Source organism: Hypanus sabinus, chromosome 2 (assembly GCF_030144855.1).
Source record: "Hypanus sabinus isolate sHypSab1 chromosome 2, sHypSab1.hap1, whole genome shotgun sequence".
NCBI classification, from domain to species: Eukaryota; Metazoa; Chordata; class Chondrichthyes; order Myliobatiformes; family Dasyatidae; genus Hypanus; species Hypanus sabinus.
The window spans coordinates 69,767,732-69,787,680 of NC_082707.1; the positions used below are offsets into that span (position 1 = coordinate 69,767,732).

Here is a 19,949-nt window from a genome sequence, read left to right on the forward strand (position 1 = left end):
TAACTAATAAAAACAAACCGCCTGGTTTAAGAGGATTTGAAAGGTTGGACCAATTAGCGGCTGTAATTTGCGCTGAGTCGCCCGTTTGTTTAGGTGAACGTGCAAAAGTTAGCCACCTGAAAGAAGAACGTCATGCTGGCACTGAGACAAATACAAACCAGCTGCCAACAGACTTCCCAATTCTTAACACAAAAGACTCCAATGTAGCAATGGGGCATAATCAAATCAGGGCATGTACAGTTCTCAACTGTTTGACTAGAAGAGTTTAAAAGACGTTGCAGTGCACAGGTGTTCAGATCGAGAGTTTCACTTTCGTTCCCCCGATAAAGCGCTGCACTGACTGACTGCGCAGGTTTACTTTAAAACCCGGATTCGAGCAATGAGCAGACAGATGGTGCATCGGTCAAAAATTGCGGTTTCAATCTCACCGTCGCCGGCTCTCAGGACAGGGAATTTGGCATTCTTAGCTACCGTCGGACACTTAAAAATGTTTCTTTAAATATATATTATATATCAGACCCTTTGCCCTCTCAGTACGATCTTTCCGCCTTTTATAGTTCATTACACATGTTTCACTAGACAAATGAACACCTTTCTGTCCACCTCGACATTAGTTTTCTTTGAAATTAAACATGCGATTTTAATCAGACCATTGACTAAATGATTCCTCTTGCAAAAATGAAAACCCGAAACATGAAATTCGGCAGATGCTGGAAATCCAAAGCAACACACACACACACAAAGTGTTGGAGGAGCTCAGCAGGTCAGGCGGCATCTATGGAAAGGAATAAAGGGGTCGGCACTTCAGGTCGAGCCCCTTCAACAGAACTGGAAAGGAAGAGGGAAGATGCCAGAATAAGAGATGGGGGAGGGGAAGGAGTAAAAGCTGGAAAGCGATAGGTGAAGCCAGGTGAGTGAATATTAAAAAAACGCCTTCTTATTCTGGCATTTTCCCCTTTCCTTTCCAGTCCCGATAGAGAGTCGCGACCCGAAACATCGACTGTTTATTCATTTCCATAGACGTTGTCTAACCTGCTGAGTTCCTCCAGCATTTTCTGTGAAAATAAAAATCCATTTTTTCAAGAACCCGGCCATGAATCAGTGGATCGTTATTATCTTACCCATATTATTAACCAATTATATAGTCGTCCTTCAGTTGCTCAGAGACCTGCAAGGAACGCAGTCGCTGAGCGCTGATAAAGACAGCAACAGATGATAAATGGCTTATAAGCTAAATTCAAAGGAGACGGATGTTGAATTCTATTAGAGAATAGTATGTTTAAGATGTACCTTATGCCGAATTAGTAATGTAAAAATCTTTTTTGATGCAATGTGAACAACCAGCTAGTCGAAACGCCTAATTACCAAGAGATAAAAGCCATTCATTTACAATATTATATAGAATTTAACTTGTATTAATCCATTGCTGATATAACACTCAGCACATTTTGACAGCTCTGTTCTCTTTACGCTTAGGATCTAACTCTAAAAATTGTACGACGCGCACCGATTGCACGATAAACTGAAAAAAAGTCTAAGATTTAAATATGAACAAGAAAAATCTTGTAGCCAAGTGCAATAAGAGGGCAATGCGTTACCGCAATATATTTACACAATCTATAATGATAGGTATATTGGAAGAAAACTGCTAAGTAGAAGATGCGATCCGTTTGATTAGTAAGTATATATGTAGCCCATCGAAGTCAAATACGTTTGTTGAACAAGAATACTTAGCAGTCATCAAAGCTCAGAATATAATAACGTTAAAAATTTTCGCAATGATCTCAGTACAACTTTGAGTCAAGTGTTACCACTCTATTAACCGTCATTTTCTCTCCGTAGTGAAAATACGCTAATCGACATTGAATGGATATTTGGAATAGTGTGACGAAATTGTTTTGGGTCTGATGTTCTCAAACAACCATGCTGTCTACCTTGAAGAGAGCTATTGTTTATAGAGTAACACGCAAGCTACTAAACGCATTTTCCTTATCAAGTTGCATTAATACGGGTGAAAAGAAATTAAACCCGATAATTAACAACAAATTCCGTTTCTTTGGGAGATTTCAAGTGATTCGTCAGAAAATGAACTTGTTATACTTGTTACGGCGAGGAAGTGAACCCCAACGAGATCTCAAAAACGGCAAACTTCTAAGCTGCCGGAAAGTTCTAGTTGCCTATGGGGTAACATGAAATATTCACGACAACGTGAATATCAGCGTGTATTCTCCCTAATCCCTTGGACGTACAGAAAATGGAAGATTCTCATCCATTGTTCTTTCACTTCTACTCACATTTCACCTCCAATTTCCCATTTGGTTAAACTTTCAGTAAATTGAACCCCCAAGCTTAATCCCCAATTTTTTTTTTAGAAAAAGGCATCCGACGCTCTAAGTAACAAAATGATTATTTGCAATTAAAAATTTATATACTGATATGTTACATCTTCCCTAAACACATTTACTGAAAAATAATATAATGGACTACATAAACAATAATTGACAATGTAGATTCAAATCAAACCACAGAACCTCAAATCATTACAGCTCAAAGTGTAATTTCAAATGCTCTTTTTCCATGGCAGAACTAGAGACTCTCTTTTCAACTACCCACGTAGGAATGCAGATTTTTCCTTAAATGAAATGCATTTCTTCTCTATCTCCATGCTAACACTGCAGCCAGCTACATAGTTACATATCTATTTTACAGAACTGTACAATTTGCTTAAAGAAACCTATACGGAATAGACAAATTAATATGTCGAAAAACATATAGCAGGTTGTGGGATTTTAGCTGATAATTAATATTTTCTATATTCTGATTATGTATTACTATGTATAATATATTTTCTAAGTTTTGGAGAAGGAAATCTTTTTTCCATAAATAGCTACACAATAGAGAATAATCTTTCAGCCACCGAGTACACGTTCACCGTCGTGAATATCATAACGAGGCCTAGGAAAGATATTGTTAAATACTTCGACTTTGCTTGGGGAAAGTTTGAGATCGATTTATTGATCTGTCCAAAATCATCTTTGACGTCAAACTATAAACTGGTATATAGTTTATTGTAATGCAAAATTAGTCAACACGGAGCAATCAGGAAGACTGCATGGCGTGCTAAAGGATTAATTTCGAGCACAATTAATTCTGAACTTGAGGACATCCTGTGCATCTGAGGAAGGTATCTGTCTACACTAGCGGCAGATAAAGCACAAAGGGAACAAGGCGGCTGGCGGATGACTGATATTTGTAGGTGTAGACACCCATGAAACAGCCGAGATCAAAATGGTAAAGTCCTCCAAGTATTTTTTTTTGGGGGGGGGGGTCAACAACCATTTGCAAAACAATTTATGGTGTGTTTAACAATCGATTCGAAGTCTGGAAACAACAAAGAAATGTTGAATACTGTGCATCTTTGCTCCAAGGAAACCTCATTGGTTTTGATCAATAATATGAAAGAGATGTACTTTTAAAAGCCTATTCGATTATACTTGAAGTCTGAAGACAGTTCTTGATCAATTTAAAATTTGGCTTAATTGAAAGATTGCATGCATATATAACGAGTCCATCTAATTTATAAAATCAAAAAAATACAAATGGAGTATTACGTTCATTTATTTAATTAAGGCATATCCAATATAATTGTTGGACACAGCTATCCCTTGATTGCTGCTCTCTTCTGGAGAAGAACATGTTCGAACGCAGTATAAGTAAAGCAAGGACTCACAGCAGCTATCCTTGCAAAGTACGTCCAAACCCTTCTAAAATGTTTAAAAAAAACTTGGTCTTAGTCTTACTTAAAATCCTCTTCCTTTAAGTTACGTAGAGAAGTAATTTAGATGACTTTTTGGATTAGGCGCTTTAATGCACAAAAGGCCTTGCTTAACACAATCAAAAGTTACAACAACAGCACGTAAATGCGGGTTTGATATTAACTGAACTAGTTTGACTGGAATGTAAAAACTAACAGAATTATAGAATTAGAATATAATTGCAAACATAACAATCCTCGGCGTTAACTTACGTGAAATTACTCAAGTAGCCGTAACATTTGATCTGTATTTGGGGTTTCAACTAACCTTTTCAATAATAGGCAAATAGCGAGAGGTAGTGGGGGGCGCGGGCGGTGGGGGCGGGTAATAAAATTAGAAGGAAACTACTATAAAGTAGCAAATCACAGTGGAAACAATGTAAAATAAAGTGGAGAGGATTGCTGAAAAATCACAACATTTAAACAGCGACGGTGGAAAATAGGGGTTTATTAAAGGTTACAAATCTAGAGTACAAGTAGGAAAGTGCTATACATTTGAATTGGTCCCAAACTGCAGAGCGAGCGGAGCTACTAATGCAGATCAGTTACAAGAGCTTTAACATTCTTTTTTTTAAAGAAAACAAACACAGGCTTATAAACTTGCTTAAAACTGTGGCAATAGTTCTAAAGGGAACAATATTGGCAAGTTTAAAATTTGATTTCAGTGGGCATCACATTAAAATGACACAGATGACAAGAAAATTAAAGAATCATCATCAGGAAACATTATTACTGGACAATGTTTGGTCAGACACGCTTAAAAATGAACACATCTACAAATGTTCTTATAGTAAGAGTTAAAGTACATAAAAGACAGTTCGTTTCCCAGATGGGTATCCCATTGTTTTCTCGTGTTTTAAAGATAAAAGTTCAAAACACTTACACTACCTGGTGGGGATCATCACTGTAAATATTTGGCACAACTTAAAGAGAGAAGAGTGGATTTGGGGCAAATCATTTATGTAATAATATCATGCCGCTGTTTGCCTTAAATGTCTATCCTTGGGTGTAATGCGTTGTGTTTGCTGTCGTGGTCCCAGTAAGAACAGTGCATCATGGAGAGATCAGCAGGCTGCCTGGCGCAGGGGAACTGCAGACCGGCCCCATTGCTGGAGGAAGGCGGGGGAGCCGGACTGAGTTGTTGGGGATGGGGGTGATGGTGGTGGCTCATGCCGTTATAGGAGTTCACCATGCTGGGCAGACCCATGCTCTGCACTCGCGAATAAGGGTTGTAGGACGTGTGCCCCGAAAGTCCCTTCACATTGACAGAGCCGACGTTGCCACTGGCCATTTGGCAGGAGGCATAAGACATTGGCGCAGGCGGCTGCCCAAGAGGCCATGAATTGTTCATGAAAGTCGATTGCAAGTACTTGGGAGGGCCGATGTAGCCATAGCTGTCACCTGCGAATAAAGCCGACTTGCTGTGTTGGAAGTGGGTAGGCGGGGGTCGAAACGGGCGCTTCATCCTCCTCCTTCTTCGATAGTTGCCCTTTTCAAACATATCTTCACAAGCCGGGTCCAGTGTCCAGTAATTTCCCTTTCTCTCCCCGCCACCTTCCCTGGGCACTTTGATGAAACACTCGTTGAGGCTGAGGTTGTGGCGGATGCTGTTTTGCCAGCCTTTCTTATTCTTCTCGTAGAATGGGAATTTGGTAATGATGTATTGATAGATGCCAGAAAGTGTGAGCCGTTTCTCCGGACTCTCTCGGATAGCCATAGCAATCAGGGCCACATAAGAATAGGGCGGTTTCTGAGTCGGATCGGGTTTTTCGGTAGCCTTGTCCGGGGATGACTCATTCTTGACTCGGTCTTTGGAACTACCGGTAGAGGTGTTGTCAGTCATTAGAACCATGGTATCGTCTTCAGGGTGCTGGTAGGCTGCCATCGTGAAATCAAAGTTTCTCTCTTTTCTATTCTTTTCGCAGCCACACCGCAGGTTTCTTTAACAACAGCAACACCAGAGTCTAGAATTGCAGTGCAAATTCCTTGTGGGGTTGAGTACTCCGGTCCGTTCTCCGTCCAAAGCCTTGTTCAAGTTCGTAGGCAGTTTGTTTTTTGCATCGCAAACGTAATACATTCGAATACGTTACTGTGATTGCACAGCCCAAGCTGTGGGTTTCTATCGCTTTAAGCCGTGCCCTTTTCGTCCCCTTGTCCAGAGAAAAAATGCGTCGTCCTATTCGTGAATCTCTCAGCCTATGCTCTCTCCTCATTAGTGAAACTGATCACATTTCCGCTTGCGTCATTCCCTCCCCCATCAAGACCGCACTTGCTCACATGGGTTTAATGTGAAGGCATTACGCCTTTAAATATTTAATTGCAGAATATTTAAATTCTTAAGAAAAACAACCTTCTATGATATTTATTTTAGTTTTTGAACCACTGTCACAGTTCCATACTTCGGCGTAGTACGAAATGGGGAGGGGACTCAACTCACTGCTCCAAATCTGTGTGGGTTTCAGGATTCAGATGGAAATCGCCATGTCTCTCCGAGTACACGAGAATTATCAAGAAATCGATGAAGTATAAAAGACTGCACAATGAGCCAGAAAGCTAGGGCATTACACGAGTATGTGTAAAACGTGCACAAGTTTGCCCCAGAACCCTCGTTTGTATAACTCTGTGTTGTGTGTCGGATGCCACTGCAGTTAAAACAAATTAAATGAAAACTCAGCGTCCAGTTGAATACTTCCATTGCCATTTACTTTAGTCGGTCCTACTAAATACACGGAAGCGATCCGTGAACAGAACTTGCAAATCCAGTTTGCGTTGATTTCAATCAGTTGATTTGCCGCTCCGAAGATGACCTGTAAATTATTTCCTGGCAAATCGGCTCGATCCACTCACTCCCTGGTTAAATAGCTGATTATAAGGATTAATTCTCTGTGACCATAGGATCCATCTTCTGCACCTACCGCCACGCGTTTACGACGTTCCGCGTTCGCCACTACCCCCACACCTCACCACCCTTTGGAGTACAGGGATTATGTTTTGCTGGGAAATTGGTGGATGGGGGTTGAGTCCGCACTGCCGACCACCCATATCGGCCTGTGTATGAGGTATTTCCGCGCCTCCGCCGGGTGCAGGTGTACCAGCATTGTTGTGTGTGTCATCACCTCGTTCAGATTCCCCAGAGAAGTTTCCGCAGTTTCGGCTCCGAAATGGTGGACATTTTTTTGTCCTCTAACAGCCCCCACCCTGCTATCACCTCAAGACCCCTCCCAACATTTCCCCCACATCTCTTTTAAAGGAAGCGACCCTGGATTGGGAAAATCTGCTGTTCGAGGTATTTATCTCTTTTTGCACTGGCGAGCTGTGGCTCGGATGTGCCGGGAGCGCGGCGGCTGCTTCGGGGAAACACAGACCAGATCTCCCAGTGAATCACATCTTATTTGTGATACTTCGCAGCACAAAGTTTGTTCCCATCCACATAGCTCTGCTAATGGCAGGATGGAGAAGGGGTTAAATGCGCGGGTGGAGGAACAAGTGGGGCAGCCTCTGTGGAACTTTCCGTTGAATTTTATGACAACTCGGTGTTAAGAACTTTCTCTTGTTTAAAGTTTGTGGCACTGAATCGTTTAACTCCACAATAAATCATTGTGCCCTAACATGTAGAAACCGGTATAAGTCGTAACCTCTTTGAATAACGGGTAATCGCTGCGCACAATGAGATTTTTCTGGGCACGTTGATGTACAGGTACAGAACAGTAAAACAAACAGATTCCATGGTCTCAGTGAATCTTGCCGAGCTACGAAAAGGCGTTCAGAGCATCGGGGAAGTTAAAAAGAATTTCGGTGTTGTGATTGACAAGTTCACTTTTAAGTGCTGGTTGAGAAGACGAGAGAAATATTCGCTACCAGCATGGGCTGGTCTCAAAGCACGGTTGTTTGGATGTTGTTCACCGACAGAATTATATGCAAACTGAAATGGTTTTCTTCCATGTTGTTAACTCGAGCAACATCCCTTATTCCGGAATAATCCTGTCTTCACACCTTGTAAGAATAAAGGCGCTGCTAATACACACTCATAGCATCAGCACACGCAAAATGCCGAAGGAACTCAGCAAGCGAGGCAGCACCTATGGGAGGGAAAATAAACAGTCGGCGAAGAGTCACGGCCCTCCATAGATGCTGCCTGACTTGCTAAGTTCATCCGGTATTTTATGTGAATTACCCAAGATTTCCAGCATCTGCAGAATATCTTGTCGTTATTAATGTCTATTAAGTGCATTTGGTGGTGGTGGGGATATGATAGGTACTGTACTCCATTATAACGAAGTGAATAACGCATAGGATAACAGTCTTAAGATAAATAATTCAATTATGTTTAAAAGCTTAACTCCACCCAGTTGTCAGGCACGGCGACTGCAGGATTCCGGCCCTATGAAAAGTGACTCGGTTAGTGACTCTCTTCAGTTAAGAGAAGATAGTTTACTCTCTAATTCAGGCACCGCAACCTTACTGAGTCACAGTGACAGCTTTATTTCCTCGCATGCCCCTGACCATTAGGAAGAAGAGCTCACGCTGGCAGCATCTGCTCACACAGAAGTTTAATTTTGAAATCCTTTTGCCGGAAAGACAAGAAAAGTATGAATAGACAAAATGTTTCCGTTAGTACTCTGAAGGGTGCATTTGAAAAGAAGAGATGGTCAGGCCCCATTGAGTATTGGCACTATGCCATTGTGACTTAAATTCTCTTAAGGCTTTTGAAGGGATTCCAGAAATCCATCTCATCTAAAATATTGCACAACTTGGCGTGAAATATAGATTGCCATTAATCATCTACGTTCTCCATACGCATTCTTCCTATCTTTCTTATAAATGTCAGCAGTGCTGGCAAGAGCAACACTTTCTTCCCATCTCGAACTTGCCTCGCAATAGTTCGTAGGGCGCATCCTTAAACCGTGGCGATCCGAGTGGTGGGATGTGAGTTTCCAGCATTCTTGCAACTCATTGCAGATCGGATGGAACATGTGCATGAATAAAATGAAAAGAAAGGGTTCAGTTCCAAACAGGGCATAGACCAAAGCTGTGGTCATATTTAACACGCGTGAAAGTATCGTTTCTCACTAGAGATTAGCCATTTAGGATTCCTAATTTATTTTATATGTCATTGGAGATCCATTGTTGGTTGACTATTCCGGAATAGCAACCTTACATTTTGGATGGGAATTTTGCTCATACTGTTCCTTCAAATAAACTACACTCACGGCAGAATAATACGGATGCAACATCACTGGTGTAAAACCACGAACATTGTATATTATGTAAAAAAGAAACACCTGACGAAATACTGATGCATTGAACAAATTGACCAGTTTATACGGCGTAGTCACTTGGCAGCTAATCGTTTCATCAAATCAATTTAGAACTGTAGTTTATGCGAAACATCAATTGTAATAAACTGAATTAATGCTGTGAGAGAATCAGTTTACTGGAACAAAGTTAAAAGGAAATAATATGTGGGCGGGGATAACATTCTTAAAGACAGTATTTCATTAATGTGGATGCTGGTTTATGTTTCAGAAGGGCGCTGTGCTTCAAACGACTGCTTGAGCATGATTGTAAATAGAAAATGTCAAAATAACAGTAAAAAAAAAGTACCAACAAGTCAATATTTTCAGTAAATAGCCTAAACTTCTTCTGAAGTTTAACTGAATATGAATTGGTCACATTATTTGCGGACGGAGAAATTAAGTCTGAGAGTACAATTCATTTCGGACAATTCTGAATGTCAGTATAAATAAATGAAAGAACGGGATTTGTCTTTTCATTGTGTTATTATTATTATAAAAATATCTAAGTGTTTCCACTCCATGGAATGATTTCCAGTGCTACATCAATATTCCAGATGAAGATATTTAATTTTCCATTAAGTTCCATGCTGCCCATTTCAGAGGGAGGGGGTAGGGTCATGTTTATCAAGTTCCACCAGAGAGTTGATCTAACCATAGGGTGAAACCACTTACTGAAACATATAATATGCTAATAATGATAAACGGTAATAATTTCCCAGGTATCAACGGACCACCGTCTGTATGTTCAGTGAATCAATAATTCCTTTAATATTTCGAGTTGAAAATTGCGTGGTTTATATATATAAATATAATACAGAGCAGATATTTACGTTAAAATAACATATCTTAAAGCATATAGACAGCTTCATTAAAAATTGAACCGGATTGTGTACAATTATAATGGTGTGTCATTGAAACATAAGTTGAGTAAAAGGGAAAGTCACAAACTATCACAATAAATTACATTAAAAGGACAAGTTAAAATAACTTCATGACTAAAAATCAATACTAAAAAGATGGTAAAAGAGGTTTTATAAGGATACATTTCCATTCACGAATAACACAACCAATCAGAATAAAATGGAAAAACAAAAGATAAATAACCAAATTCTCCCAATGCAAAAGAATAATCAGTTGGGACTGATGTAGCAATTTAATACTCGGAAAGATAATTAATAAACTAGGCACTCGGCTGCCCCGCCCTATCATCTCAAGGTGGCGAGTGACTCGGTGTAATTTCATTTTTACTTTGGAATCTCAGTCTTGCTAACCCTAATGGCATTTTTCCACCTTTAATGCAATCAATAGCACACCTGCATCGTCTTTTGCTTTTATGAAGGTTGGCTCCGTGATTCAGATTAAATCTCTGTTGCTTCGGAATTGGATTGCAGCGATAAGGAAATCAGAATGATGAAAGTAATGGAATGGGCGTGGATTTTTTTTAAATTGAATGTTTGTGCTTTTGAACTCGCTAGTTACATTTACAAATAACACAGCAAGAGAAGGAAGTATTTGACATTGCTTTGGGATGGTATCAGTAAGTACATATGGCGATTTAAAAACATTTAATTATTATTTTCGTTATGAACAGCACAAAGTTATGTACAAACAATCCACCGATTAAGAGAGAAAGTAACCTAAGTTGAAATTCAAAAGATAGATTTATCTGGAGAAGGGGTTCCATGCAAGTAATGTACTGGCTTCGTTGGCAGTGGTTTGATACGGCAAAGCTTTGATCCTTACTGCAGGGTGAAGTAAGTGTTAATTCTTGTTTTACATCCGAATACAACTAGTTTTAACTTAGTTAGTTATTGACTTTCTGGTATACAGTCTTCTTTTCCCAATTCCTGACTTCAGGTTGACTGAGGCAGTAAGGGGCTGCGAGAGAGATCGAGAAAGGGGGCGGAGCAAAGAGAGGGAAAGTGAAGTAGAAAATCGGGAAAGGATACTACGTTGTGAAAAACTAAGACGTTAAGATAGAGTTGGTGGTTTAATATTATGTTTCCTCCGTGCATGCGAATTATACGTTTATTAAGTGGTAACATTCACTGAATGGACGGCTAGCTCTTTCGAACTAAACTACAAGCGATAGAATTGCTCCACTAAATATTTCTGTTGACTGATCATTGGACCTCTTGTCTATTAGGATCATAGTGTTGGCCTGAACAGTCACTGTTCTAAATCTAGCTCAAAAAACATATGCACATTTTGGGGGTTTGGAGTAATAAAATAGTGTACCCTTAAACTGTTTAGTTGGATTCCATTCTGTGACCTGAGCCTGTCGACTGCTTTAACTGCCCGTTGTGAATAGTAGATTGCAGATCTACTGTCGACTATATTTTGAAATTGATGTTCCTTTTCTTTATACAATGCGATGGAATACCCAGCCAAAGGTAAAACACGCGGCAACGCTGCATTTTATTCACTGACAAAATTGTTGAGGGGAATTTACAAATTCGAATGTGTCAATAGTTATACATTCGAATGCTTATAACAACAAACAATCTTATCTTTTTAAGAGAGTTTTTTGGTGCACTCATTCCATCAATATACTTTTAGGATACATAAATTACGGAAACACACATTTTGTGTCTAGATTTGTAATCTACGGAACATATTATCCAAATTCAACAAATGACCTTTCCTGCTACATTCACCTCTTAGTTTGCAATCGATTTTAATAGATATAGGTAGCGAACAGCAAGTCACACTACTATATTAGGTACAACATTTGCAATTATCCAGAAAGAAAATCAACTGTGATTGTAAGTGGGTACAAATTTCAATCCGAATCTCATACAGTAAAATGCAACCCATCGTAGAAATTACTTGTACGACTCATACGCTATTGTGGAAAGAATTATAATGGAAACTTTACACAAATGTCCTGATTGAGCTTCTATTATAACCATATAACAATTACAACACTGAAACAGGCTATCTCGGACCTTCTAGATCGTGCCGTGCAAGTATCTTCCTGCTTATTATTTACTCTACGTCTGCAATACAAGAATAACATAAACATTTCACGTAACATTTATCGAGATACAACAAAGTCCATGTCATCAATATATGATGTAACTATTTCCCTAAATAAAAATAAGCATCTTCTTTGAAAGTTGTCGTTTAAAATTTATACACAGACACATACATAAATAGTCTAACGCATTTGCAAATGAAATATTATAACTGATATATGCGATGTCCATTACATAGAGATTAAAACGTATAAAACTTCTGTCTTGAATAAAATTATAAGGAAATGATATACCGTTAAAAATACATGGAAATCCCGAACTTTGGCTGGACCCTTTTAGGCCATCTGGATGGGGCAATGATTAATGCCGAGTCATATATACTGCGTGTTCAATCTAGCATTTGTAAAATTAATCTAATATTAAAAAAAGAAGCACGACCCACTCGAAAATATTTTAAGTACTGCTTGTGCTACGTTTGAAACGATTTTAAAATATTTTTCTTTATAATTCTTCTCTCTGAAAAACATTATATTGCAGGGCAAGTTTAGAGTACATAGGCTTCCGCATATACCATGCATTACAAGACGAACTTCCTATACTGGGGAAGAAGGTTGTAACAGGATGAATTCTGAAGAAAACAATTGTCTAGTTTCTTATTAGATTTTGACTCAGATGAACTTGTTGTATCACAATATACTCACAAAGAAACTCTTACATAACATCTGCACTATTAGCCTTCCATATATTGAAGCAGAGTTTTGTAGAGGGTCTTGAAATAATGTCAAATACTTAGACAAATCTTAATATTTAATATGCATTGGATTAAATAAAGCAGAATTAAATCCGAGTTTATTTATTTGTCATCTAATCTCAGTCATCCTGCTTCGACATAGATCACATATATATTTAAACTGAGTTTACACGGTCGATAAACTGACGATTTTACGATTTTATGTACGTAGTGTTTTTCGTTACATTACACGTGTTCGTGACCAAAGCAATGCTCTTTAGTCTCAAGTTTATCCTAGGCATTAGTTTGAGGGATTACACAGAAAGTAACTCTAGTCTCATTTGCGAAACGCTGTTGTTACATCACAAACTAGTTTCAACACGTTGCCAATAATGTTTCAAATACAAACATTTAGTTTATACCTATGGAACTTAGGTAATAAGTTCTATAATGAAATTCAAGAGGACTAAAATACAGATGTAACGCTGAGGCTTTATAAGGCATTGGCCTGACCACATTTGGAGTATTGCGAGCAGTTCTGGGCCCCATATCTAGGAAAGGGTGTTCTGACATTGGAGAGGTTCCAGAGGAGGATTACTAGAATGATCCCGGAATGAAAGGTTAATGTATGAGGAGCGTTTGATGGCTCCGGGCCTGTTCTCATTGGAGTTTCGAGTGTGTGTGTGTGTGTGTGTGGGGGGGGGGGGGGGGGGCGGGGCGGGGAGGAGGAAGAGCTAGATTCTGTGGACTTGGAAAGGATCTTGCGAATTGTGGGAGAGTCTACGAATTAGATATCTTGGGATATCTCCATGGAACGGGGATGAGGAGGGATTTCTTTGCCAGATGGCGGCGAATCTGTCGAATTCATTGACACAGACGATTGTGGAAGCCAAGTTATTAGTCATATTTAAAGAGGAATAGATAGGTTCTGATTAATAAGAGCGTCAAAGTTACGGAGAGAGGGTATGAGAATGGGGTTGAGAGAGAAAATAAAGCAGCCGAGATCAAATGGCGGAGCGAACTAGGTGGACCGAATGGCCTAATTTGCTCCTACGTCTTATGTTCTTATGGTCAGAAATAGTAAATATCAGATCTGGGTGGTGGGGGGGGGGGGGGGGGGGTGGAATAAAGAGTTACCAAAACAGCACTTGTAGAGAATGAGACTCAAAATGTTACAAAGTTATATCCTGAATCATTCTGCATATCTCAGTATTTATTACTTTCAGTCCCTGACCTTTAGTGTTTGTGTTAAGTACTTTTAATGATTATGCTCTTAACAACCAATACAGGTCATTGGATCATTTTACACTTCTTTGCCACTTCTCCTAAGTTCATCCTTATAACGTGAACGACTTAGATCAAACAAAATTATATTAGTCTCAAAAATACCGTAAGGATCGGATTCTGACCTTAGTCCAAACATAATAAAACTATTAGCCACTTCGTTTCATTCAACATATGTTAAAATCACGAAGAATTTTTAAGTAGATGGTGTAATTTCAAAATTCATTAGCATACTCCCAGGAAGGGAGTGAACGATTTTAAGCCCAATATTCGTATGCTAATTATCTATTTTAATCTGCTTTTATGGACATTGGCTGAACATGTTATTTGAGAAGGAAACAAGCATGCCTTTAAGACAGAAGCACTACCCGGGTACTGTACAAAGAAATTCTAGGTAAAACTCTATCTTAAAATCAAACTAGGCCATGGCTCAGTGTAGTTTTCGTAGGTCTTTGTCTGGCTAGATATAGATGAACGTCTGTTATCGTGGAGAATGAAAATGATTTTAAAAAAGCAAATGGAACAACTACAGATGATATTCGTATCCATGTTGGTTGATTCAATTATGTGCGTTAAGTTATTGCTAACGTGCAAGCATCTAGTTGCAAATTGTAGCCACGTGACTGGATAGGTAATTAAGAATCACAGTTGGCATCGTGGAAAAGACTTGGTTAGAAATCTTTCTGACTGGCTTCCTTTCCATTATATCTCAGTTCACTGTGCAGTTTTAAATTCATCTACAAAAATGGGCATTGCATGTAGGATCATCAACTTGCCCCCCATTGGAATCGCCCAGCAACTGGTGGCTGTTTCAGATCAGAGGCAAATGACTTTTCGATGGTTTGGAGTCACATATATCATACCGGGCTGAAGACCACAAATCTTTTCAGAAAGGACATATGCGTATTACAACTCAATTGTTCAAAATTAATCAATGAACTAAAATTGGAAGTTTAATACCTTTTATCCGGATAATTAGTACTTTTTTTTCTAGGTCAAACAATCGACCATAACATCAACCATAGGGAACTGATCAGAAAAATGAACACAAACAGTTTTACTCGGATCTCCATATAATTTTAATTAGATTATTATTATTATTACCATTACTAGTATTAGTATTATTACCATCTCTACCTTCAAAAAGCGGCGTTAAGGTGAATCCCATCAACTTAAAATATACTGTTTCTGAATAAATATAACGTTACGTCGTTTGGCAATCAGACCGACATTTGTATTGGATAATATTTACCAGCCACTGAATAGTTATTATATAACCTTTCATTGTTTTATTATTATGGTATTTAAGACAATTATCTAAATTATTATCAATAATCCACTACATGGCCAGATGGCATAAAGGTGATATCGGACACGTTTTAGTTTTTTATTTAATAGCAAAAGGCCAACAAAACAAAAAACATGATGAAGCGGTAAATATGCCCAAGTTTTCTCTAACGCAATTTGACACTATAATACCCCATACTAAATATCTAGTATCCATGTAAACGTGCAATTTTATACAAATGTTAATTTTAGCAGTATTATTTTCATCTATTTAGGCTACTACTTCCAGTCTCTCCTTTAACTAAGGCTTCGGTTTTCCTTGAGTTTCATCATGGTATTTCTAGAAGTAATTTTCGCCGTTAGCGACATTGATGTTGTTTTATAATCCCTCTATAAATCAGCATATTAAAATATTCTGCGCAACACATCTTTCTGATTTAGACAAGGGGAGGTGAAAAAAAGTTCAATTCAATTTCAGCACATCACATTGTGTAAGGCATCGGAGAGAAGATGGGGCAGAGGTTGGGACAGAATCCGATAGTTTCCTCACGCTCAAATACTGAAAAAGGGAGATTTGAACAACTTTATAGGCGTCTCTTAGATTGGGCATCACGCCCCTGTGAAGGCTTATTCTCATTAATTTTATGTTTTAATTAAGCCCATTGGAGTAATCCCAATTTATTGTGTAAACCGATAAATGAATGTCGATTAAGCAGAACAGCGGACCATTTATATCTGTTGTTCAACAACATATTAGTGATACTTTCAGTTGTCAATAACCGGAAATATGCCATTACCAAACTGAATACTAAGATAGCTGGGAGCAATATTGTTCCGTGAACACCATTTCGTATATTTATTTATACGAGTACTCTTATGCAGTTTGTGCTACCGTCCAGTGAGGGAGAAAATAATCACATGATCTGAGGGATTTGGGCTGATCGATAAGTGGAGAACCAGCCTCTGTAAGTTACGAGCGTTGGGGAATCAAGTCCACAGGATACGGCTCTCCTCTTGACACCCCATTCACAGGCACACGGTTCTCACGTGGAGCTCAGTATGTTAGAGTAACAGACAGGCTCGAAATATAATAACCGACCCATCAGAGGAACAAGAAAGGACAAGGAGAAACCTCAAATGAAATTTCGATTCCAACCCGTGGCTTTAGTTAAAACACCGTCTCATGAGCCCACATTCCTTATAGGTCAGAAGTGGTAACACTTCTGCCCACGGCGTTTGATTTCCACATGCTTCACAACAGCTTTCTATTTGATCACACGTTCAACACTTCCGTCTTATTTTAAACGACTTAGTTCAATACACGATCCGATAACAACATTTCCACTAGAGACGGCTTACAAATTCCAGCCATATGTTTTAATGCTGAAGGTGCAAATTCATCCTACCCCACACACCTTATCATATTCCTATAAAGACTTTAAATTCAAACAAATACAACACTGCTTTGAACTCAATGTCTTATTTTTTTGTGGTTCTCAATACATTCTGAAGGTGCAGAAGGAACAAAGTCTCATAAAGGGAGCCAAATCACAGCTATGTGTGTTGCAAACAGCTACAGTATAACGCTGAAATTAGAAATGGGACAATGGGGTGCAGAAGGTACTGAAGAGTTAAAACTATTTCACACCAGTTTTAAATTAGCAGAAACTGTTCTTCAATTGAAACAAAAGGAAGCAACATAGAGGGCATCTGTCTGAGATAGATGGGAGGGAGTCAGGCAAGTGTACAAGTTCATCTATAGGACAAAATCCAGCACTTTGAATACAAACCACAGACAGTATGTCATTTATGCAAACAATATGTCACTTATGTACTGGCACATTACATAACTATGAAACACATCAGCTACCCCCAGGCAGGAGGTATGGAAACAGGCATGCCTGCTAACAATAACTAAATACTGAACATAAAGCCTCAGGTAACATGAATCTGATCCAGGCCTCCATCCTCTCTGTTGTACACACAGTTCCACTTTAAATTCTGTACAATCATCAGTGTCAACCATTTGGTTTTCAACGCATTTAAATATATTCAAAAATTATACTTGCAGCTGCTTCCTATTTATGATGATGAAGGATCTGAAAACACGGCAGAATTCCAGTTATTTTTAGTCACAGAAGTACCATTACTCAGGTTGCTCATAAAAATGTTGAACATTTCCCCAAATGGTCAGCCTAGGGTTTAACCAAGAGAGAAATGAAAGTTTTCAGAAAAAAAAATCATAAAAGCTGTAAGGCAGATATCTAATTTGATTTTTTAGCCCAGGACTTTAAATCCCACAGTATCTAGGCCTTTCTTTAAACTGCACTTTTTACCAATGATGTTGTTGACTTTCAGAACTATCTGATGTAGAGAGAATCTGACTTAAGATCTTTTTGCCCTTCACAATGTGCCTCCTCCCAGGTGGTTCCTGCTTCTTTTAGAACACCCTCTGTTATCTGTTTCCATACAGTCTAAGGCCTATTGGCCTTTTCTGATTTCCAGCACAGATCTTAGAAGCATCACATTTTCTTTCTGCAGAAACTTACTTCCAAGGAAGTGTTTGTTCTCTTGATCCTTTATCTTCCTTTCTTCAGCTGATCAAAGTCTGAATTCTCAGCTGCTGTAAAAGTCTGGTTCAGATCGGCTTTGTTGTTGGGATTCATATCCCACATTAGATGCAGAGGAGTCAACATTTTGTTGAGCTGAAACCATTTCCAGCTCTTACCTCACGATAAAATCAGTGTCCATGGCATAGATTCCAGTCCTTCACTGGTCACCTGACATGTCGAAATAAATTGTATGAAACCTGGTGGTTCTGTTTATCATATAGATTAACTTTAAAGCCCATGTTCTGTCCATTGCTACCACTATATGTTTGTACCTCCTCAATATTGTGCTTTTCTCCTACTCCAGCTTTAACACTACCAAGGACAGGGTCCATGTTTTTTTTGCCATCTTTTGGATTACTATATCTATTATTTTTAAATCTATTTTTCATCTTCCACACTATTAATCATTAAGACAGATGGCCCAATACTGCAATTATGTCTGTCCCAACTGACCAGCCTACTCTTCCATGCTGACCCTCAATTTTTCTTCAAGTCCCTTCATATTAAATTTAAACGTGTTTTATCTTCAATTTCCCCCGCAGCCTTGCTTCACATACATTCTGCAACCTACTCCGTTCTATAGTTCTCCCACATCCTTCAATGTAACTACTTTGTACTCTGGTGCTTTCCATACCCCTTCATCCCCCTTTTATTGTATTATTATGTTAACAATTCTCACTTTCTTGCACTATTTTTGCAAACTCTTTCACCAAACATCTTCATTTCAAATTTCTCTTGATGTGGCTTTCAGTTAATTTATATGATTCTGCAGTTTTGTAATTTTTTTTCCTTATGTAATTTGCCTGTGCAACTATGTGGGGTGATTGATATGTTCGTGGCTTAAAGTAGAAGGAGTCAATTTTAGAAAACCTAGCAAATTTATTTTTCAACATAGTCCCCTCTTACATTTACTCACTTAGTTCAACAGTCGTGGAGCATACCGATCTTGGACCTCCTGAAAAAAGTGTCCACAGATGGGTTATTGTTTAGTTCGTGGCCTAAGGTAGAAGGAGATGAGTTATACAGCTCTCGTTACATGCATATGCAGGTCAACTCTTTGAGAGATTATGCAGAAAGTTTGAAGTAAGTAAGTCATCTCCTACCTTAGGCCACAAACTTATCAATCACCTCTGCTGGGGACACTTTCTGGAGGTCCAAGATCCGTATGGACCTCTGGACTAAGTATGCAAATGTAGGAGGGGACTATGTTGAAAAATAAATGTGCAATTTGACTCCTTCTACCTTAGGCTACAGACTTATCAATCACCACTGGTAGTTCTTTTCACTTTAAAATATACTCCATCAACACAGATTATTGTTACTAGCTTTGTTTGATTAATGACTGCATATCTAAACAAGTTTCAGGCAGTTTTCCAAAAGATACCTGTTGTTTTCATTTGATCGGACTGTAGCTGGTTGCTAATAATTCTAGTTATTGGGTAGCTCATGGACTTCATAACCCTTGTGTCATTGTGGCTGCTCTTTTCATTTGGATTGCTTTGATTTCAGATTCAGAGATGTTATACCTAAAACTAAACATTATTTTATGATTTTTTGAACAAATCTTGCCAGTGATTTACTGATTTATTTTCCCTTATCAATGTGGGGCTCTTATATTTCTTCAGTTTTAGTAGATTCACCATTGGCGTTGTCTGTATCTAAGCTTTATGATCTGCTTTAAACCCTTCATGCTTTGCATTTCTCTCTTCTGTTTAAGGATCTTCCTAAAATTTACATGTGACTATTTTTTTAACTTAATTTAATCATATTGTTGTTAAATATTCTTTGATAACTTTATTGCAAAATTCTTTGAATCACTTCTGGCTGGTAAATGTCCTATGTTGATGTAAATTACTAATGTTGTTCTTGTAATCAATTAAATTCTAAAGTTACAAAAAAATTTCAAAAATTATTGTTATGCATTCTACATAATATCATGAGGTAGAT

General features: G+C 38.5%; 1 protein-coding gene across 1 annotated transcript; it reads right to left on the minus strand.

Annotated features, from left to right (window-relative positions):
* Positions 1 to 4,802: 4,802 nt before the first annotated feature.
* On the minus strand, positions 4,803 to 5,699 carry foxl2a (forkhead box L2a). Its single transcript, XM_059989432.1, has one exon. It carries the CDS (start codon positions 5,697 to 5,699, stop codon positions 4,803 to 4,805), a length of 897 nt encoding a protein of 298 aa, XP_059845415.1.
* Between the last annotated feature and the right edge of the window lie 14,250 nt (positions 5,700 to 19,949).